This window comes from Histoplasma capsulatum, genomic scaffold (assembly GCF_000149585.1).
Source record: "Histoplasma capsulatum NAm1 scaffold_4 genomic scaffold, whole genome shotgun sequence".
In the NCBI taxonomy this organism is placed as follows: domain Eukaryota; kingdom Fungi; phylum Ascomycota; class Eurotiomycetes; order Onygenales; family Ajellomycetaceae; genus Histoplasma; species Histoplasma mississippiense.
This window is the reverse complement of record NW_001813979.1, coordinates 2,108,514-2,130,390: the sequence shown is the minus strand read 5'-3', so window position 1 is coordinate 2,130,390 and position 21,877 is coordinate 2,108,514. Positions and strand designations below refer to the sequence as shown.

Below are 21,877 nucleotides of genomic sequence, written 5' to 3'. Positions count from 1 at the left end.
GGCGAAAAATATGCCCTTATAACTGTCCTTTTAGTCCCACAGGTGAGGGGTGTATGGGAGCTTCGATGTGGTCATACCAATCAACATTGTCAAAAATAAACTGTTTAAAACGATCATCTGCGCGAAGTGTTTCGCATCCTAAGCAGAATGGACAGAATCCTGGTTTTACAGGAGCATTGCGGTGAATCACTCGATCACACCGAATGAGGTCTTCAGGGTTGTTGATATGTTCTTGGCAATGTTTAATATACTCCTCTTCGACCAGAAACCAGATATCACATTCGAAACACAGCTTGGCAAACCCGTGGGGGCTCTGCCTCTTGTGGTATAAGCAATAACAATCGTGTAGATGTTGCCACACCCGGTGAGGATGTTTTCTGTATGAAACAATTGAATTAGCCTTGACACGGATACAGCTGATTAAATCCACCCACCTATTCATCTCTTCACCACATATGCATTTTCCATCAACAGGCTGAAAACTTGAGCGATATGCAATGTCAGTATTTTGGTTACAGAGTGCTTCCATTGCGCGAAGCGCCATCCGGCCTTCCGGACTTCGTAACTCCACTTTCATGGGCAGTATCTGGGCCAAGGCGTCGCGTTCTGGCATAACTCGTCGCGCATAGCCGAAAAATGTTTGCTCAAACACATTTGGTTTGATGGTCAGCCCGGCCCCGGGCTTTCGGCTTTGAGAATCCTGGAACTTCTGCAACGCCTTCTTGTAGAGCTGATTCTTTTTGTAACAGAGCCTGCGGTGTTTTCTGGAAAGAACCTCATGTTGCTCAGTGCCCTCAGCCTTCCTGATTTGAGCAGCACACTCATCAATCGCTTCATCAAGCTGGATCACGTCGCGTTGTGCTTGAAATTCGACTTCTTCCTTGGATGGTAGTGACTGCCACAAACCTGGTTTTCTGTGAATCGCCATCGACCGACGGTTATCGACGTGCTCGCTACGGCGATCGATATTAAGGAATGTGGCCGGTCCATCGATCTCACTTAGAGGGTGCGCGTAGTGTCTTCCAAACATGTCCCGTGAAATCTGTCCTGCGAATTTCATTCGTGCGGTTTCAGAGTAGTGATTGTCTGCATGATGCTGTCAGTCAGGGCTCACTGCTTGCGTTATTTTTAGTGAATTTATTACCAGCTTTCATAAGAGCCCATCTCCTGCAACCACGGGGAGTCAAATTTTTAGTATAACCACTTCGACGGCCAAGGGCGGCAAAGGATTTACCGAACGAATCAGCACACCTTGACTTGCCAGTTGAGTCCTGAATACGTAGCTCATTGAACGGCCGGAAGACTGGTACATCTGCCAGAGCATCTGTAAAATGAATCTGGTGAACATCTCCGTCATTTATCGCATCCGTCCTGTCGAGATGCTCCATGTCATCCACCAGTTCATCCACTGACCGATAGTCGCGGAAGGCGTTGTCCCCAGATAGCATGGGCAGAAAGTAAACAAGGAGATTGAACATAAGCGGCAACCTTTCCTTGTAGATCTCATAGAAAACATGGAGGGGAAGTTGCCACTTTTTCCTGAAGTAGTAATCTTTGACATATTCTCTTTGATACGTGAGCACAAGCATTGTTTTACCGTCGACTCTTTCGATGGTCAGGATAAAATGCTGCTGATTTGTTAGTCATTATCAGAGTGGCTATCTAGAGTGTCACTGACCTTGTAACAAGCCGCGAGTGCCTTTGCAGCCATGTCCTCGCCATTTAAATCAGTGTCAGATTGTCCTTTGCGAGTTCTAGCCCGTCTTGCTGTTGATTCATGGACTTCGCCCGTCCTTGCCGATGTGTAACAGTACATAAGGATTGCAGCAGCTTCGGCAACCCTACTTCGGTCTCTTGATTTCCCCCGATACTCATGATAATCCTTACACCACAATTGTGTTAGAACAACACCAATTTCATTGGGTGAAACACAATTCTTGTCCATCTCAACAAATTGTAAACTGAGCCTTTCCCGAAGCGGCCCACGGATGAACTAGAATAGCTTGTTAGAAAATTATTATCAGGGTGGTTTGAGACTATAGACTATATCCAGACCTCGCACATTGTGCTGGTAACAGTTTTTGGGAAGGTGTATTTCCGTTCACGCTGCCATGCCGTCTGGAAATCCCTGCGCCACCCATCTACTGTATCGGGGATAGGTTTGTCAAATATTCGACCTTTAATACCTCTTGCCACAAACTCCAGAAAGGCCTTGAAGCTCCGTATGTCAGGCGGGGAGGTGGCCCAGGGATGTAGCTCACGGAACCTATGTTCTCCCTGTGAGTAAAATGCAGACGGGGATAAAGTCGCTTTGTGGGAGGCACACCTGTCGTAGACAGCAAGTGTCTTTTTATATTTTTGTTCAGTGCTGCTGACAACAGCTTTCACGATTTCCTCGTTGTCATATTCGTCGATACCAATGGAAATGTTATTGAACGCATCAAGAGATCGCTCCATCTTGAATAAGGCGTCTTGGGTGGATGGAGAAACCCACGCAACGCCCAATCGACACCGTGATGGCAACCCCCATTTTATAACTATTCTGCCTGCGTTCGGCACAAATTTCCATTAATGATTTGAAAATATTTCACGGTGTGCTCACCTCTTGCACCTGCACAGACTGGTTGTGCAGGTGGTATTCCAGGAGGTCACTGGAATATCACGTGAACATCACTCGAATAGAGCGGCCGGACATGCTAGCTTGATCTAACCACTGTGTGTGAGCAAGGCCATAGTTCGACTGTTGTATGTTTTTTTTTGCCAGTTCGGTTGCCTTCGGATTGACAAGTTAATAATTACTCTCGGAATAACTATCCGTCAATCACTTACCAGCCCTAAACTAATAACAAAGATGAAAAATGGAGCAGCGGGCAGAGCTGAAGCGCAATGGTGGCTAATCATTTACGCAAACCGTATATAATGTTGCTATCCACCTAGATGTCTAAACCCTTTTTATCTCACTTCCTATCCGTCAAGTTATAAATCTTCTGGATCCCCGCTAATACCTCCTCAAAATCAATTTTCAGGTCCGTCAACAGGCCATCTTTAAAATCAAACACCCAGCCATGCACAATGGGATACGAATTTTCGGAAAAGCTCTTCTGCACGGCTGCCGTCTTAATGATGTTCCGGCACTGCTCAATTACATTCAGCTCTACAAGCCTATCACAGCGCTTGCTGTCTTCAATTGCATCCAGCTCTGCCTCGTGGAGCCTGTAGACGTCACGGATATTTCGCAGCCAGGGGTTTAGCAGACCCAAATCTGCCGGCCTCAAAGCGGCTTTGACACCGCCGCATCCATAATGTCCGCAGACAATGATATGTTTGACGTGCAGATGGCGCACCGCATAGTTGATCACGCTCATCACGTTCAGATCCGTATTGCAGACCAAATTGGCAATATTGCGGTGGATGAAAGCTTCACCGGGGCCCAAGCCTGTGATTTGCTCGGCAGGGATGCGGCTGTCGCTGCAACCGATCCATAGGTAGTCTGGATTCTGGCCAGTCTGGAGCTTCTCGAAGAAATGCGGGTCCTTCGCGGCCTTTTCCGCTGCCCATTTCTTGTTGTTCTCGAAGATGCGTTCGTGAGATTGCTTGAGATACTTGGAGACCTCGGTAGGCGCCATGAAGTTTATTGTCCGGTGGGTTGCACAGGGGTGAGTGAGAAACGAATTAGGTTTACCAAAATGAAGGTACCGGCGCCAGCGAAGGTTGGGGTTGAGAATGGTTCGTGTACTTGTGGGGGGGAATGCACAATGGACCCGAAGACCTGATAACTTGGATAAATGGCGCCGCTGAAACATTTATTTGAGGAGGATGAAGGGCTGAGTGAATTATGCCTCGAAAAATTGGCATTCGTAGAAGTGAGGGGAAAAGGCAAAAGAGAAAACAGAGCGTTTTTGATTTTTTATGTTGGTTGGGCCGTCGAAAATGGCAAAGCGCGGCACATGATCTAGCGCTGGTGATTGATTGTCATCATAACCACATAAAACGGTGGAGGTGGAGAAAGGAAAGCAAGACGAGTGCTTGATTTGATTACGATAACTATCGGAATTCCTTTTGCATAGGGAATAGAAGTTAGAAGTTTGATTTCTATATGCCTATTTCTCATCAGTTCGACTGGAGCCTAGGAATATCAATTAGCGCTAGGTAAGACTTGCTCCCTGAGAAATATTGTATTACTAGTATACTAACTAGTATTTAACCTCTTTTCTCTCAATTTGTCTCCCTCAAGTTTTTATTTCTGTTGCCGGTAGGTTAAGCCGTGTATCAATGGTCGGAGAATGCAGACGCTCATCGACGTATTGCTGCCGCCGCCACCAGTGCATCAAGTGCGGCGCTTTGGGTCGATGCAAGCGCAGGGCCCGCAAATGGCCCAACCCAGTTCACGCCAAACTGGTCCTTTTCGTTTTTAGCATTCTGCCAAATTGACCGTGCGTTCTCTTCGATAAATATTTGGTACTCTACTCTTGGGGCGACTTTGTGCAATATTTGAAGATTTCGCATGAAAATTCCCTTGAATTGGGGACCGTCAGCACCGCAGTCCGGTTCACAAGGGTCGTATAAGATGCCTTTCTCATCCGCTAAGGTGTTGATTGCTGCAAAGGCAATGGTGTGTGCTTGAGCAATGAAGGAGTAGTCGGGGATAGGGGAAGCCCTGGAGAGCTCAACCAGCGCACCAAGAATGACTCCTTGGTTATATGACCATACAATCCCACGGTTGTTCTGGCAGGTCTTCAGGTCTATCCCATCATTTACGTTATTCCGTTCATTGATCATGCCAGTCTTCTTGAACCAGTACCATCCCTTTGTTGCCCACCTGTGGTAATGGTTTGCTTTGTGATGGACTCGAGTGGCGAGATGCGCTGCCACGCTCATAAAGAGTTCGTTCGCAATTGCAACCAATGCTGTTTGATTCTTATCCCACCATATACCACCACCGCACCGGCTGTCATCCCACCCACGATTCATGTCCTCAAAGATATCTTCTGCCATGTTCAGATATTTCGGGTCGAAAGGTTAAATCGTAAACCTGGACCCATCCCAATGCCCACCAGCCCTCATCCTTGTAGTAATTATTGATGAAGCCAGGGTTGCCGCGATTCTGTAACTGGCTGCCATCACTTGACGGCTTGAAGGAATTGGTGTCAACCAAACCATTTGGGAGAATTCTTTTGTGGAACTGGAAGTTCGCCTTCTGTGCCTTGGCGAATGTTGTAAGGAGAACAGTGTGCCCGACGGAAGCAGCCTGCTCATCAAAAATCGCAAGATCGGCGATGGTTGTAAGGCAGTTCCCGCCATTCCACCATCCAGTCGTCTCCCACAGCCCAGTTGTTGTATTGTACCACTTTTGTAACGTTTTTAAACCGGCCTCTGCGTGTGATTTATAGTTGGACTTTCCTTGAGCATAAGAAACGAAGAAAAACCAAACTAAGACGAAAGCCTGCAGGACCACCATTATGTTGGATAAAGTGGACGGAAGGAACTGCAACTATATTTCGGTCTCCGGCGATGTATCTTAGTCTTCAAGGACGCAGGTAGTGCTAGCATTTATAAATTGTCTTAGAATGCATACCAGTTAATCGGTTGGCGGATTCCCAGCGCTGTAACGACGCTTTAATCGACATTTCCAGTTGTGGCATTTCAGCGCGATGTGTGCTTGCGGTGGGCCATGATGTAACAATACTCCGCACCACGCACTACTAATGCTCATGTAAAGGGAAGCTTGAAGATCATTCGAAGGATATGATGGCGATCTCTGTAGAGCCGAAATAGCCCAGAGAGAAAAAGAATGCGGGGTTTATCGGAGATATTTTGACTATCAGGGGTTCTAACAGCTGAATGAAGATATCAAATTAAATCAACCGGTGATAATCCTCATTTTCTGGCTCGCTGATTAATTAGTTCTAAATCCATTATTTGTTGGATACATGCAGCCGCATGTTGCAAGTGAAATGTGCTTTGGTAGCCTGATGTTGTTGCCATGAGTCAAAGATGATGTTCCTTCAAAAAATTAGGTTACGGAAGCAATCATCAAGAAGGCCCAGCCAGAGTGGTTCGGTCGATTAGTAGTTCGAAGAAGATACACACAAAGTACTATTTCCTTTTATAATATAATATCGGGAGTGAGATGTATCATGAGAATCCCGGAGACGAAAACTTGGGAAGCAGATGCGGTCAGTCCTCATTCCACATTAACGTGAGTTGCTTGTCTTATTTTTATTAAAATATGCTATTTGCAAGTAGTGAGTGATTAACAAGCTATATACTAGAGCCTGATGGACATATAAAATCTCTATATCCATTCTCTTAATAGCAAACTGGTGTTTATTTAAATACAGTACGCAGTGTACTGTGCTCACTAGTTCCTAGGTTGACTTAACTTGGCTGACTAAACAGGGGCCGCAATTAGTTGGTTAACAAAGTACGGGTTACAGTTGAACGTGGTTAATTAAAAGTTGGATGTGGTTTAAAAAAAGTGGGTCTGAAAAATAAACCAAGCTCAGCTCTCACTTCCTCACTAAAATGCATACACACTAAACATCTTTATACACTCTCATTAAATTATTAATCAACTCTCATTTAGACCTTCTACTTCAACATCTGAGATACTTCAATATCTGAAAAGCAGTTATAAGCTAGAATTAGTGATTAATATTAATTAAGAGATAGAACTTTGAGAAATAAGATAAAATCACTGTGCCCAACACATTTGAAGATGTGTGAGATATATATGAGACATGACTAGTGTATGTAGTTTTAATGGGGGGTTGACATGGTTTATGGTCAAAACCACGCCGAAGGTTATTCCGGCCCGAAAAATTAACCACGTTCAACTTTTTATTAACCACGTTCAACTGTACGCCCAACAAAGTAAACCACGCGAATCTGGTGGTTTCGCGCGATTGCTGTAGCTAATGGGCGGCATCAATTTGAATAGCCCTCACCCCCAACTTCCATTCGCGCCTTCAACAAACAACTCTAACCAATTAATTGATATTCAACTCCTCTCCCATTTGTTCCGCTGATAACTGTATTTTGTCCCATAAAACTCCATCATGTCAGTTTGCTTTCCTACGCTTGCTCGGTCCAGTATCCGTCAACTGACCTCAGAACAGGGAGAGCTTTGAGAACATTTACCTCGACTTATCGAAACATCCAGGCAAATGTAAGCTTGCAGAGAGCGGCCTTGGTTGGCGACCATCGGGAGGCGGTGACACGTTCACTCTTGATAGCAGCAACATTGGCGCAGCGCAATGGAGTCGGGCTGCCAAGGGTTATGAGCTGAAGATTCTGTCCCCGTTCTTCGGGAGTCATCCAACTTGACGGATTTGAACAAGAGGTACTTAATCAAACTGTGTGACCTACCATCTTTGTTTTTTTTGTGAGACTAAATTTACGTGCTCCCCTAGGATTTTGAACGAACGAGCAAGGCCTTTTAAGATCTGGTATGGCATCAACCTCGAAAACCGTGAACATGCACTTCGAGGATGGAACTGGGGAAAAGCCGAATTCACAAAAGCAGAACTCGCATTCAATGTCCAGAACCGGCCGGCATTCGAAATCCCTTACTCAGAAATCTCAAATACAAACCTTGCGGGCAAGAACGAGGTTGCGGTCGAGTTTTCGCTTCCTGCCGATGGGGTTTCCGGAACCAATGGACAGTCAGAGGGCAGCACTAAAAACAGAGGCAGGAAAGCAGGTGCTGGTCGTGATGAACTGGTAGAGATGAGATTTTACATTCCCGGCACAGCTCTGAAGAAGGAGAAGCCGGAGGGAGAAGAGGACGAAAATGGTGTTGACGGTGAAGAAGCTGAGGAACAAAATGCAGCAAACTTGTTTTATGAGACTCTAATGGATAAAGCCGAGATTGGAGATGTCGCTGGTGATACTTTTGCTACCTTCCTAGATGTGCTACATCTTACACCAAGGTCAGAATATCCACCCCTCATCACTCGCCTGTGGGAATCTTTTTACTGACATCCTCTCAGAGGTCGATTCGACATTGACATGTATGAAAGCTCTTTCAGATTACGTGGCAAAACATACGACTATAAAATCCAGTACCAGTCGATCAAGAAGTTCTTCCTCTTACCGAAGAACGATGATACCCATACGCTGATTACCCTCGGCTTGGATCCTCCACTCCGACAGGGCCAAACGCGATATCCATTCCTAGTTATGCAGTTGAAACTTGATGACGAGATTAGCATCGACCTGAATATGACTGAGTATGCTGCTTTCGTTGCTATAGTAATCATTCGCCTTTGCTAATAAAATTTTATCAGTGAATTACTTCAAACCCGCTACAAAGACAAGTTAGAGGCCCATTATGAAGAACCCATTCATCAGGTCGTAACGAAAGTATTTCGCGGTCTTTCCGGGAAAAAGGTCGTGATGCCTTCCAGGGATTTCGTCAGGTCAGCAACCGGTTTATCTCAGTCCCTTTCTGAATATCGCAATAAAAACTCAGGCCCACATTCCGATAATATTCAATCACCCAATGGACGTCTTAGATCACAAATAACTGACCCTCAATATAGTCACCATGGACATTCTGGCGTCAAATGCTCTATCAAAGCAAACGAAGGCCTTCTGTTCTGTTTAGACAAAAGTTTCATGTTTGTTCCCAAACCCGCGACGTACGTGCAAATCGAGAATATATCCGTGATCACCATGTCTCGTGTCGGCGGTGCCATATCTGCTAGCAGAACATTCGATATCACGATGACGCTTAAAGGGGGGATGGGAGAACATCAGTTCAGCAACATAAATCGGTATAAGCATTCCACAACTCAAGCTCCCGTTTTTGGTAAATTGATTAAGGGATTATGTTAACGATGACGTAGTGAGGAACAACAACCGTTAGAAGAATTTTTCAAGGCGAAGAATATAAGATTTAAGAACGAGATGGCCGATGATGTCAGCTAAACCCCGCTCTAATTTCCCTGACTTCTGTATTATACACGGCATACTAACAGTTCATTACAGTCATCTGCGCTTATTGCTGCAGCTCTGGATAACGACGAAGGCTCCAGTGATGAAGATGTGGCCGTCGGCAATGATCGTGGTTCCGCCGACGAAGACGAAGAATCTGTAGATGAAGACTTCCAAGCAGAGTCCGAATCCGATGTTGCGGAAGAATATGACTCTGCGCATGAAAGCAGTGGCAGCGGAAGTGATGTTGACATGGATGATGTGGATGATAGTAAGGACGCTGCGGCTGATGACGATGAAGACGAAAGACCAAAGAAGAAGACCAAGGTCGCGAAATGATGGGGAAAGTTTTTACTTTTCAGTAACATTCTTTTATAGGGAAAATTATTTTATTGAACCATCATCATCTTCATCATGTCCTCTTAACAATAATCTCATCGGCGTTATTGACCTTCGTAAGTGTTTACCTTCGGGGTTTTACTGCTTCTTGTTGTTTGTTCCTCCCTTGGGGAATTTGAGGTGGGAAATTTCTTTATTCCGTTAAAATTTTTCAAAGTGAACTCTGTGAGCCTGCTCCTTCAACTTCTCCTGATGATTCCATGTTTACTATCTTATACCAAAACAACGCAACCACTACCCTTATGATCCCTTGGGGTATGTCGCGTGGCCGCCTTAATATCGTCTTAGTATCCCCATAATTTAGTGATTTCCCTCTTCCTTCCCCTGAACGCAATGCTATTTGCATGCATCTTCTGATCGTGAAAAATTGTTCTCAGCCACAGTGATTGTGGCGCAGGACATAGCACAGCCCTCAGCGTGAAGATGTCCCTGCGAGTTGAAATAATTTTTCTCTTTCCGTTCCTCACTCTGATTACCACGTGTTAAGCGTCGACAGGCATGGCGACTTGGATTAAATGTATTCTCAAATCCATTGCGGAACCATATCAGCATGATGTATGTGGTAGGTCTCTTGCCTGTAGTTGTACCAGTGGCGCATGCGAGCGATACCTCCCCCATAAGCATGGGGCGAAAACTCGCAGGGAACGGGGAAAGAAGTTCCCTTTTTTCCGCCCGAAGCCATCCGTTATAAACCGCGGGAATAGCGAGTTCTAGGCTAGAAAATAAGAGATCCCAGCAATATTGTGATAGTAGGGCTGCCTGCGCGATGAATGCAGATGGGTTTAAGAAAGCCAACCTCCAAGCGGCATGAATACACGAGCATGGAGTCAATGCAAAATGCTCATTGTAGATACTGTAGAATAATTGGAGATGATCTAGATCTTATCTTTATTAGTAGTGAATAAAACTAACGCCTGTTCATCACACGGGTCATAAATCTCGTGTGCTTGTCCATGGTATCCTTGCCTATTTTTTATATATCCATGAACGGAGTGCAGAAAGGAGGGATGTATCGCCATGGAACTCTATCCGTACTTTCCCCCTGCCGGCTATTTAAGCTTCCTGGGACGCCCCGCTATCGATTGACCGTTTGAATGGACGAGAACAAAAGTGTCAGGGAGTTGGGAGGGTGGTGTGAAAGAGCAGGGGCCAATCCTGGACTGTGACAGGACGGAGGGTGAACCCTTCGCTTGGTGCCATTTTGGTAACGTGACTTCGTGGTGGTGTAGACCCTTGGAGGAGAAAACAGTTGTAGTACCATCAGCGGAAACTCCCAGTTTCTTTGACGCTTCAAAAAATCGGCCAATCTTCGGGAGATTGTATATGTCACATTTTGGATTTCAGTAATCAGTATTGGGCAGTAAGAAATGAGGTACAACCATAAAAAGTAAAGAATATTTCATTTCGTCTTCAAAGGCTGCAGTCATAAACTCATTTCCCACCCTCTTCACTGCTATACGTTGTTTACAGCGTAGAATAATAGCGAGGATATCATATTGAACCATTCACACATTGTTGACATGAAGGTTAACGTCGCCCTAGGCTAATAGCTAGCCTGATTAATGGCAACAGTAGGGGTTAGCTCGATGCCATGTGAGTTATATTTCAGTGCACGCTTGATCTCATAGTCGTCTTCTCGTCATCTTGAGCCGAGTCAGAAAAGCAGTTCTATAATTCTGGACGGATTTGCTCGCTGCATCGCAGCCAGATGGCGTAGAAGGTTGTGCTCAGGTGAGACGAGAGGTATCGAAGAACGGGCACCGACGTCTTTGATACTTTGTGTGTCGGTTAGCTCCTGTTCCCTTTTGGCATTTTATCACGTGACGGTATATACCAACTGGTTCCATTTTAGGTTAGCTGTTCCTTACCTTGACGCGAAGAACTCAGGAGATTTTCGAGAGTCAACCGCGACAATTTTATTGAAGGTCATTTGTTTCAGCTCAACCTCTTCTCATATTTCTGTATTTTTCCATATCTTCATATTTTGTTTACACTCGTATGTTGCCATGCGATTCAACGCCTCTTGAATCCTCTCAAAATTTCCTCGATCCCAACTCTCTACGGAAGCCTTCTTTTTCTGGCGAGTAATCTTGAACCTCGGAGTATATTTCGAAGCTACGATCAGGGTTTCGCCTACCATACTACATACAAAGACGCCTTCCTTTACCTTGACCTTTCACATTATTCACAATGGCAGTGGAGTACGCCAAAAAGACAAACGCGGAACTTATTGAGATCCTCAAGTCTCGCTCGCTACCACACACTGGGAAAAAGGCCGACCTAGTCGCCCGACTCCAGGAAGCGGATAAATCTGACGCCAATAAAGCTGCCGCGGCGGCCGCGAAATCAACTGCAGTTGAAGATGTCATCGATTGGGATGATGATGCGCCGCTTGCTGAACCCGCTGTACCCACGAAACCAAGCACTAGCACAGCAACTGCCGCTCCTATAAAACAGGTCCCCAATCCCATTGCGGTACCCAGCCAGAAGGTAGATATCGATCCCTCCACCACTCATGATCTCAAAGTTGTGAGAGGCGAAAGCAAGGCAGGGACAGCTAGCACTGCGGCTCCCGGAAATAAGGTTACCCCATCAGAGCAAATTAACGGCACCGACGTGAAACCAGAAGAGAAACCAGCAGTCGATTATAGCATAGGTCTATCAGCTACCGACCTGGAAGCTGAGCTCGCTAAAAGGAAAGCACGGGCAGAGAAGTTCGGGATCGTGGAAGATTCATCAACCGCACTGGAGCAAGCTAAGAAAGCTATTGAAAGGGCGAAGCGGTTTGGCACAGTTACGGAAGATGCAGCAATTGTCAAGGGTTTGGATGAGGCGCTCCCGGAACGCACAAAGAAGCGGGGGCGTGGAAATGACGCGGGCGGAAATAGCCGCGGTGGGAAACGTCGCGACTTTAGAAGGGATAAAGGTCGCCCGGGGAAATTAGGAGGACACCGAGCATCGGGTACGCGACAAGGCAAGGGGGGGAACAGCAGTTCCTGGAGTGAACAAGATCGTATTGCCATAGAAAAGAGGAAAAATCGGTTTGGTTAAAGTTTCGGTAATAGCCTGCTGAAATTGCCTTGTTTCCATTTTCTTTCCTTAGCTCTGCTGTTTTTTTATTATTCACAGATTATCCTTTCCTTGTCAAAATTCAGTCATTTAAATATTTTATTTGTTGATTTCTTTGTAATCTGGTTTGGGAGTTTACCGGCATCGGATTTCTGTTGTTCTTAGGTTTTCTTTAAATAATGCATTGCTAGTCAAATATAATTTTTTTTTCCCCCGTTACTTTTATCCCAGTTGTTCCGGGCACTCTCAGTGACTGGGTTCTTACGCATTTTCATCAAATGCCCATTCGTCGGAGGAGGAGATTCTAGAAAACTGATGAAAAGAAAGTTATCATTATGCTCCAAAAGGGGCCACAGCCCAGGTGGAAGACACATGACTCCACATATTCGACCACAATAAAAAGAATCACTTCAAACACACAAAATGACCGATTCAGTTGCTCTTCTGCTGCTTGCGACCGTATTTCCTTCGTCTCTCATCAGGCCATGCCTCATAATGCGAGTTTTGTTGTGGAGTAAACATTGTAGAGGCTATATTAAGAGACACCACTAAAAATCATAGCATGAAAGTCAGCCTTGTGAAGGAGAAAAATGCAAATCAGCCCCATGAATTCGATGCGTACTTCGTAAGACCGTAATTAGATTGCATAAGGTCCATTTTTCCAACCAGTGGACTTTCACCATTATATTTAAAATATATGTGTGGGCCTTCGCATCTAAGCGCCGAGTGGACAGGCTTTGACTTGGCGCAGTTGCTGTGATGGGAGTAACGATGTCCCTACACAGCTGAATCACAGAGGTTGCAGGATAACCACAGGGCTGCCCTTGCAGGACAAGGGACGAAACTTGGGTCCTGTACTCCGTACATTGGTCAACTTCGACTCCTTCTCGCTTCTCGCCATCATTGTCGAAGAGAAAAGGCATTATTTGGGCCATCTGACGAGCTAATGAAGAAGACTTTCAAATGGTCACAGGATTGCAGCAAACAGGGCTGTTTTCGCCTGTAACAAGGGGCGCTGATCAAGAAAATATGGTATGCTGTCACCACCCCGGATTAACCACTAATCAGACTGAGCTTCATATGAGGTAAAAGGAGATAGGTATTTTGCGGGTTGGAATGCCCTCAAGGATAGATCATTATTGCCTTCCTTGCTCTTGATGAGTAGGCAACACTGTTTTGTAAGAAGGACCAAAATGGATCCATACAAGAAGAATTCAGGCTTATACTTCGTAGTGGAAAATTTCTCCGAGTTTTGAATTCGGGATAAACTATCTTATCTGCCCTTACTTTTAACGTGATCTATGTGCCTATCACCAAGAAACGTGTTTTTTTGGCAAGGACTAAATATTCAATGTTATTTTTGTCCTTTACAGTCATCGTCTGCCCTTCGCTGCACGACATTAAGGTCAGCATAAGGAGGCGAGAAACTAAAAATATCCGTTACCTATCATGGTTATCTGGGTTGAAGCGATTTGGATGGGTATCGCTTTCCACAATGGCCGAAAGGAAAAGAGAAACGAGCCCTGAATCACTGTGGTAGCGCCTCGCCAGAGTCGCATTCGTATGCCCCGCTACGCTAAATCTTAGGCTCGATAACCCTGTCTGCGAATCACGGCGCCGTTTGGCTTGTCCAGGACACAATTGGCTCTGACAGAACGAAGGGCTCTACGCAGTAAAGACCTTGGACAAAGATTCGACTCTTCGCAGGAGGCTGTCCCACACAATTCGCAAATCATCGCATAACCACAAACTATCAAGCAGATATTGTTGATGATATGTGTATAAACCCCAGCGAGGGAGTGGTTTGGTGACAGATCAAAGAATCTGGTCCATTTTCCTATCCATAGCGATTGTGAGGGGTATATCGATACGACTTGATGGAAGCAGATGGATTGAGGCAGCATGATTTGGGTAATAATTGAAATGGTTTGGATTTCCGTGAATCTGATTGGCATGCTGAAGCTTCAAGAACAATTAGCTGATCGCCCAGTTGGAAGACGGGTTGTTTACGGCACGGCACGTCTGGTAGTTCAAGGAGATCTCACAACGTCTCCTGTCCTGTTTTGAAACCTGATAGGCAGTCTATATTAAAGGATTACTTGATCATGCAAGTAACCTACTTTAGTCTAGGGCGCGGCATAGCGAAGTGACAAACAACGAGCAAATCGAGTCAACCTATGAAGCGGCATTGAACCCCTTGTAGCAGCACCCATACTTTCGACCCGTGACTTTATAAGTCGAAAATGAATGGCTAACCCTCGGAGCGCAAAAAAACATAGGCGTTGAGACTGGCTGAGAGATGCAAGCGGAGTCACGAAATTCCGGCAATCCGTATATTGCGATGGACTTTATGATGGAGACGTTTTCCCGCTGGTAATCCACATGATCCGGCAGCCCTGAGTCGCTTGATACTCTTTTGGAGCAGCACAGCCGATGTCTTCGATTGCTGCGATGCAGTATCTGGAAAATGACTGGCTGGTATAGCTTCTCTACGATTCTAGGGCCTGGAATGAGTTTATTGCTTCTCGCAGCGTGATTGAATCTACTCCTTATTCAAATTATTCGGAGGAGGACAATATGTCGCATTTGACTAGAGCAACTGAAGGGATCCGTGCTGTGTTCTTGTTCGTAGGCCACAAATCCCCTAACGTTCCGCAACATACCCACTGTATCCACTGCGGCACCAACGGGAGCATATCAGAGAGCTGGATTCCCGAAGTCCAGCTTCCTTGCCATCTGCAGATACTCCTCACTCAACCATCGACTTCGCACAGAACTAGAGGTCGATTGGGAGGAGCGACGCCCCGTGACTCGCCACCGCCAATAAGCCCGGCCCTTGAGAAAAGTCTGGTTTTTAGCGGTAAAACCCCAGCAGCCGTCCGTACCGCAACGTTCTCCGAAACTCTCCCTTTACCTCATTGATGGATTTCGGCTATAGTCTTCCCCAGTCACAAAAGGCCCTGTCCCATTACTGAACCTCACAGGCGCCCGACTCTCTGCATCCCTGTCCACTCCGTAACCAAGGAGCCAGGACACAATGGCCCCTCCTTGGACCTTAAAGAGAAGTCGGCGGCACTTCAATGCTCTTCTTTTTCCATTAATCCTCTTTTTTTCGCCCCTGTCTATCTCCAGGTGAAAATTTCACAATTCTCATACTTTTATCACCAATTTTAGCCCTAATCGTTGATCTAGGAACTCGTTCTGCATAATGATGGCACGCATTGACGTGGCCGTCATCTAGTCGTTTGCCTTACCAATTCCCTTGGTCCCTGCCACGTCTATTAGCCACAGCTCACTGCATTAAGGCCCTAACGGACCCGCCGTGTGTGGCGAAGTTGCATATAGGAGGGATTGGTGTACAAGTGTCTCGACGCCGATGATGTTAATATTTCTGATGGTTGTTAAAACATCTATATTATAAGAGAGGCTTGCTCACACATGAGATTTCCATGACATTGACGTTGGTGTTGACGTCTTCCTTCATTAACCGTTGTTTATTCCATTTCCTGTACAATTATTTCTGTGAAGGACATATTACTTCGCCTGCGTGTGGTGTAGGTCACTGTGAAAGATATCACTGCTTCCTCATGATTGCTTGCCATAGAGCAAAACGCAAAGGAATGGAAAAGTCTAGCTCTGCCTGTGAGTCACCCTATTATGGCTGGATTTTCAAAACCTCCGGAGGTAATTGAAGCTCTTCTTTTGACCATGATGCAGATACGATACGGATATCATTTCCGTACAGCTCTCAAGTCCCCATCCGGTATGGTTCCGGGACATTCTAGGCATAGTGAAGTTTTGGAAAGCTGGTGCTCCAACCTGAGGCGAGTATTAGAACTGAGGTCACACTATGCCCTCTCATAGATTTGATCGTGGGCGGATGTTAAGACAGGAGGACGCAGCGGAGTTGTCTCAAGATGGCCACCTATCCAGAATCGCGGGTATACCGAATGGGGGTCAATCTAGTTTAACGACAACTAGATCTGGGGTACAAAGAGCTTTTTTACCTTCTAGAACTAGACGAGGTTCGTTAACCTCGGAAAGCGAGAGTTCGTTTCGAGGAAGGATTCCAACTCCCCCAAATACTAAAATTCCGTCAAAAGAAAACGGACAATCCTTGGGAATTCCGCAGCCTTCGACAGTTGGTTCCATCTTGGCACCTAGCTTAATTCCGCCGATGGGAAAGATGCCCCCCCCTGCCCAGCCTCAATTGAAGCCAGGCCATCCAACCACTGATTCGTGTGGGAAAGCATCTTCGGCAGAAGGGCGATCCCGTAACGTTCTACGAAGAAAAGCTCCTTCAATAGAGCAATACGCGGAGCGTACTAGGGCAGCATCGGATACGTCAAAGCTTGGCTTTTTAGGTTCTAATACCTCCTTGTCAAAGATGGGGGAGGGTGAAAGCCTATTCAGCTCAGAGCCCATTTCAACGGACAGGCCCCACAAAGATCTGAAGAGTCAAACTCGGGATCAAATCCAGCTTCTACAGCCAAATGCTCAACAGCGCTCCAGAGCCGGCGAAAGTCAAATTCCTCGCATCCCGAAGGATATCCCAAAGGAATTGGCCGGACTAGTAAATGCGGTAAACGCAACGGCGCTTCCCCCTCCGACTCCTAATTTCACATCCACTAGCAGCCCTTCCACTAGATATTCTGAATCTCCTGGGCCATGGAGTAGCAGAACGTCCACTCCAACCTCCATGTCTTCGTATTCACCTGGGATCATCCATCCAACAAAGATAGGATCACGTCTAAGGCAACCAAGTCCCGCTCTCTCGAGAAGCCCGCTTCCTAGACAATCTACTGCCCCTGTTCCTTCCACCATTCCTCTCACTTCCACCAAAGATGGAACTCCCCCATACCCAAGAACACCGCGCAAAGCTCAGACACATCCTCCCATAACGGCAAACAAAACTGAAAAAGACGAACGGCAACACGGTGACAAAAAGAAAGCCTCCCAAACTCCTCGCGGCCCTCCACCTCGAAAACCGGCCACCAAATTCAAACCTCCAAAGCCGAAGGAGGACGATTCCACTCAGATGTCAAGTAAAAACTCAGAGATCCGGAAAGAGAAGCAGAGTATCGAGCCAGATCAACGCAAAGCTGAAAATGCTTGTCGGCTACCAGCTCCAACCTCAACCTTTCCACCACCTCGGCCCAGCCGTGAGGGTACAAGTGACCTAGAACTAAAGCCATCCCCCGTGATTCAGAGTAATATGGCATCCCTAAAGCACTCGGGACATAAAAGTCAAGCATCCAGCGAATCTGCTCATGACAAGTTTCATAGAAATTTTACTATCAATTCTTCGACAGAATCGTTCCAGTCTAAAGGCTCGGACCGGATTCATAATCGATATGCTTTTCCCTATCCCGCTGGTAACCAGAGTTCCAAAATTGCTACGGTTACAAAGGACTCGCTGCCTCGTGCAAATACAGTTTTAAGAAAAGGCCCTAAGGAAACTAAAGAGCCTTTGGAGATTAGCGGGATACGGCGGTTTGGGATATTTTCAAGTAAAGGAAAATCGGATACGGATATAGTTGGTCCGGGATGGAAAGATAAACCGAGCCGACGTGGCCCTGCTGCAGGAACCGGCCACGAAGGTTATCAGAGGTACGCCCAGCGGGGGCGCAGATCCAGCATAAGTAGCGCTAATGGAAGAGCAAGATCCACAAGTGCAACTCCTCCATCTAGGAAGGGCAGTTTTGCTAGCCAAACTGAATCGGATTTGGATGACTTCCTGTTAGATCGCCTGGAGCCAGTCATCATTAATGGACGCGGGGTCAATGGAGCAGAGCTCAGTCGAACCCAGAGTGCGGAAAGCGCGAGTGGCGTGAGTGTCACGTCAATTTCAAATTCCTATCCTGGTCCACAATATTCGAAAGCCACCGGGGATTCTTCAGAATCACTGATTCTAGGGACAGGATGTTCCTCCCAGCCAACCGAAACTTTTGATTCTTTACTCCACAGAATCCATCAAAATGAAGAAGACCAGAGCCTAGCCAACCGTCGCTCTTTCCGCAGGTCACAGGTGTTTGAGTCGACGGAAAAAATTACGGTACCACTATCTGCCAATACTGAGCTTCTTAAATCACGTTCATCGATTGACAGTGGCAACACTAGCCAAACATCCTTTTCCCAATCTAGCGTATCTATCACTATGAATGATCACGTTCATGATCCGAAACATTACAAGAAGCCGGAGAAGAAATCAAAGTGGAATTTTTTTCAACGGAGTCACCAAAACTCGCGAAAACGTTCCCTTCCTGAACCGAGTCCGTCTGTCGAAGTGCCAGTTTCCATATCTAAACTTCCTGCGTCCAGGCAGGTAGCTCACTACGCACTCCTCGAAAACGAGTTTATAGATTCGGAGTCACTCAGAGATATTTTCCAGGGGATCGAGGAATCACCCACTAAGGAGGAGGAGGTTGACGAGACTGAAGAAGTGCTCCTTGGGCTTGGATTGAAACGAGAGCATGGTCACTCCGTTCTGCTGCCATCACCCCCGCTTTTAGGAGGATATGACTTCGCAAAACTTCCTTCCTCACCAAAGGTATTTTTCAATAAAAATATCTTCGACGACAATGAAACAAGCGATTCTCCGCCCAAAGCGGATGTTCGGGAACAACGACGACCTAACCGACTTGCATCTGTAGGAAGAATTCCTCTCGTAGTCTCTAGCCGAGACACGGAGAGAAACCAGCCTATCCCTTCATTTTCTCGACCCTTTAGCAAGGCCGATATGCCTTCCTTAACATCCACTGCCAACTCCCAACCTGTACAATTTTATAATCCAGGTCGCCCTCCTGTGGGATCTCAGACCGAAGCTCTCCCTAGTCATGAGTTTTATCTAGAATGTGCAATTTCGGACCCTTCCACCCATAACATTCCAGGCAATAATCGGTCATATGCCCAAAAAAATCACGAATTTTTGGCTTTCCCGCGCAGGAAATCTATAGCTTCTGGCTCTAGTAGTTCAGAAGGCTGCAGGAGCCTAACTGCCGTGACTGCTGTTGCACCACAGCCTGGTTCAAAACTTAACGAAGACGAGATCTGGAACGAATATGATGACTTCATCGATACGGTTTTGTCGCCTAGCGCGGTGCCTAAAGAAATAAGGTCAGACTTTTCCCAACAACGTTTTAAAATGGCCACCCGTGCCGGCAGGGCTCTACAAAGGGAGCAAGGTGGAATAAATAATGATGTCCGTTCTGTTCCCATACCTTCCGAAGATTTGGCCCCACATCGGTCAATGTCCTCCCCAAGATCAAGCAGTAGTTCAGTACGTCTACGCAGATCTATGATAATTTCCGCTCTACATTTGTCAATGTCCGAATCTCCTTCAATGTCTTCCATCAACCGCTCTGGCGGCTTCAGCAATTCGAATACCGCAGAGCTGCTAAATCAAGGTGGTACACTATCCGCCCAACGACCAGATTTGGAATCGGATACGATTAGAGAAGCCTCACTTCCTACAACTAAGAACAGTGAAGCGGATCGGCGCAGAAACACAATACTTCTTGATAGAGCAGAGCGAGATCGCAACGGTGCAGTCGAGCAAATCAACCTCCGGTCCAGCTCCCTCATGACCAGCCGCTGGTTATCGTTTGGACGAGTACTTTTCAGCCCTGCACACAACCATCTTCAAGGTCAAGACCAGGGTCGAGTTCTTGTTATCGACGGCTTAGGAAACGACGATTGGTCATTTTACTGTGCATTAACTTATTCTACCGCAACCGTGTATAGTCTTGGATTCTCAGGGCCCTCCACAATTTCCAGTAATCCCGCCGCCTGGCGGCCCCCTTCCAATCACCGAACTATCCATCACGCGAATATAGAGAATCCATTTCCGTTTCCAAAAGGGTTCTTTACGGCAGCAGTTATTCGATTCCCGGCTACCTGCTCAGAGAGTGGATTACGGGCTACGATTTCAGAATGCAAGCGTGTCTTACGACCGGGCGCATATTTAGAATTGAACGTCATGGACCTGGATATGGTGAATATGGGTAACCGAACACGAAAAGCTGTTCGTATGCTAAAGGAGCGCATATTTGCTGCGGATCCAAGCACAAGCCTCAAACCCGCAAGCGACAATATCCAGAAATTGCTTGGAAAGCGAGGGTTTGAGAATTTGAATAGATGCATAGTTGGTGTGCCAGTTGCCGGCACTCTTTGGAGCTCATCTAATATATCTAGTTCTAATCAATCTGTCACACCGTTGCATCCGCAAACCAATCAAGGGGGTAGTAAACAAAAGCGGCCTCCATCAGACGACCCCAGTGTTTCTCTTGGCGATCTTCTTTCGAATTCGACCCACTCGGAATCGAATGATGAATCCATTGCAAAAATGGTAGCCAAAGTTGCTCGTTGGTGGTATACCCGCTGCTATGAAGCTGCAATACTACCTGATGGAAATCCGGATTACAGCATCTGGGCAGACAGAAGAGTACTTCGGGAATGCCAAAGACGCGCGACAGGATTTCGGTTGCTCATTGCTTATGCACAGAAACCAAGCGAACCTCGAAGGACGGCAAGTGTTTAAAAAGAAAGAGCAAGGAACCCAACAACACCTAGTGAGGGGAGGTAGATTTACCGAGACTTCCTTGGTGTTCCTTTGGGGTGAAACTACTAAAACCCGTTACTTCTTGTGAGCGGAATACTTTTATTATCAATCATCCTAACGCCAACGGCCTTGACGAGATATCGATATCGAATCCTCTTATCTCTATTCTACTTTTACGATTTCAAATACGATTACGAATTATGAACGTTTGTATCGATCGATTTCCCCGTTTTGGTCTATAACACTAAAAAATGAGACGGGGCAACCAATCCCTAATGCCAGACATGACGAAGATATCCTCAGCGGCCTCGCGGCCCATTTCGTTTTGATGTTCTGTACATTTAACTCCTTCTAACTTTTCTTCCCATTCTTACGGCTGGTCACGTTCTATTTTGGGTGCATTTATTTTGTCTATGTATATGTGAGCGTTTTGCAATCATCGATTTTTTGCATATCCTCGGGTTTCACATAGGTTGGCAAGCGTTGCATTTATTGTATTTTTGTGATACCATTGCTCCTGATGAATATTTGACTTTAGCATTTTTTGTATGATTTTTGGATCTGCTTTTTTTGTGTTCTGCTGGCGAGCTTTCATCTATCACTGATATTGCGTCCGATATTATATTATGCTTATGTCGAGATGAGAAAACCAAAATAAATACTAATATTAATTTTGTAATATTTTACACATCAAAAATCCGTGAACGAAGCAGTTCTTACCCAATTTGGCCAATCCTCCCTACATTGAGTCTTTTGGCTGGTTCATCTACGCGAGATCCATGTTCAGGATCCCCTATGTCGGTATTATTGAGCTATTTCAGGCTGAGAGAGGTAATTTCGTGCTCATGTTAGTTAGTGTGAGCCTCGCGGATCCTTGAGCCACGAGGGTCAGCACCGGATACTGAATGTTTA

General features: G+C 46.1%; 6 protein-coding genes across 6 annotated transcripts; 3 read left to right on the top strand and 3 right to left on the bottom strand.

The window, feature by feature from the left end:
- Positions 1 to 16: 16 nt before the first annotated feature.
- On the bottom strand, positions 17 to 3,626 carry HCAG_04637 (carbonic anhydrase 2; the record flags this gene model as incomplete). Its single annotated transcript, XM_001540747.1, has 8 exons — positions 17 to 377; positions 435 to 1,086; positions 1,115 to 1,167; positions 1,252 to 1,628; positions 1,679 to 1,993; positions 2,056 to 2,266; positions 2,327 to 2,542; positions 2,962 to 3,626. The coding sequence occupies 8 exons, from the start codon at positions 3,624 to 3,626 to the stop codon at positions 17 to 19; spliced, it is 2,850 nt and encodes a 949-aa protein (XP_001540797.1).
- A 667-nt stretch (positions 3,627 to 4,293) lies between these two features.
- On the bottom strand, positions 4,294 to 5,642 carry HCAG_04636 (predicted protein; the record flags this gene model as incomplete). The annotated part of the gene is made up of 3 exons (XM_001540746.1): positions 4,294 to 4,988; positions 5,158 to 5,373; positions 5,576 to 5,642. The coding sequence occupies 3 exons, from the start codon at positions 5,640 to 5,642 to the stop codon at positions 4,294 to 4,296; spliced, it is 978 nt and encodes a 325-aa protein (XP_001540796.1).
- Positions 5,643 to 6,782: 1,140 nt separating this feature from the next.
- HCAG_04635 (conserved hypothetical protein) lies at positions 6,783 to 9,276 on the top strand (the record flags this gene model as incomplete). Its single annotated transcript, XM_001540745.1, has 8 exons — positions 6,783 to 6,859; positions 7,119 to 7,276; positions 7,430 to 7,931; positions 7,992 to 8,231; positions 8,289 to 8,420; positions 8,544 to 8,812; positions 8,870 to 8,922; positions 8,992 to 9,276. 8 exons carry the CDS (start codon positions 6,783 to 6,785, stop codon positions 9,274 to 9,276), a joined length of 1,716 nt encoding a protein of 571 aa, XP_001540795.1.
- Positions 9,277 to 9,672: 396 nt separating this feature from the next.
- Positions 9,673 to 10,291, bottom strand: HCAG_04634 (predicted protein; the record flags this gene model as incomplete). The annotated part of the gene is made up of 2 exons (XM_001540744.1): positions 9,673 to 10,211; positions 10,249 to 10,291. The coding sequence occupies 2 exons, from the start codon at positions 10,289 to 10,291 to the stop codon at positions 9,673 to 9,675; spliced, it is 582 nt and encodes a 193-aa protein (XP_001540794.1).
- A 1,235-nt stretch (positions 10,292 to 11,526) lies between these two features.
- On the top strand, positions 11,527 to 12,387 carry HCAG_04633 (predicted protein; the record flags this gene model as incomplete). Its single annotated transcript, XM_001540743.1, has 1 exon — positions 11,527 to 12,387. The coding sequence occupies one exon, from the start codon at positions 11,527 to 11,529 to the stop codon at positions 12,385 to 12,387; it is 861 nt and encodes a 286-aa protein (XP_001540793.1).
- A 3,868-nt stretch (positions 12,388 to 16,255) lies between these two features.
- HCAG_04632 (predicted protein) lies at positions 16,256 to 20,944 on the top strand (the record flags this gene model as incomplete). Its single annotated transcript, XM_001540742.1, has 3 exons — positions 16,256 to 16,430; positions 16,509 to 18,015; positions 18,097 to 20,944. The coding sequence occupies 3 exons, from the start codon at positions 16,256 to 16,258 to the stop codon at positions 20,942 to 20,944; spliced, it is 4,530 nt and encodes a 1,509-aa protein (XP_001540792.1).
- Positions 20,945 to 21,877: the final 933 nt, after the last annotated feature.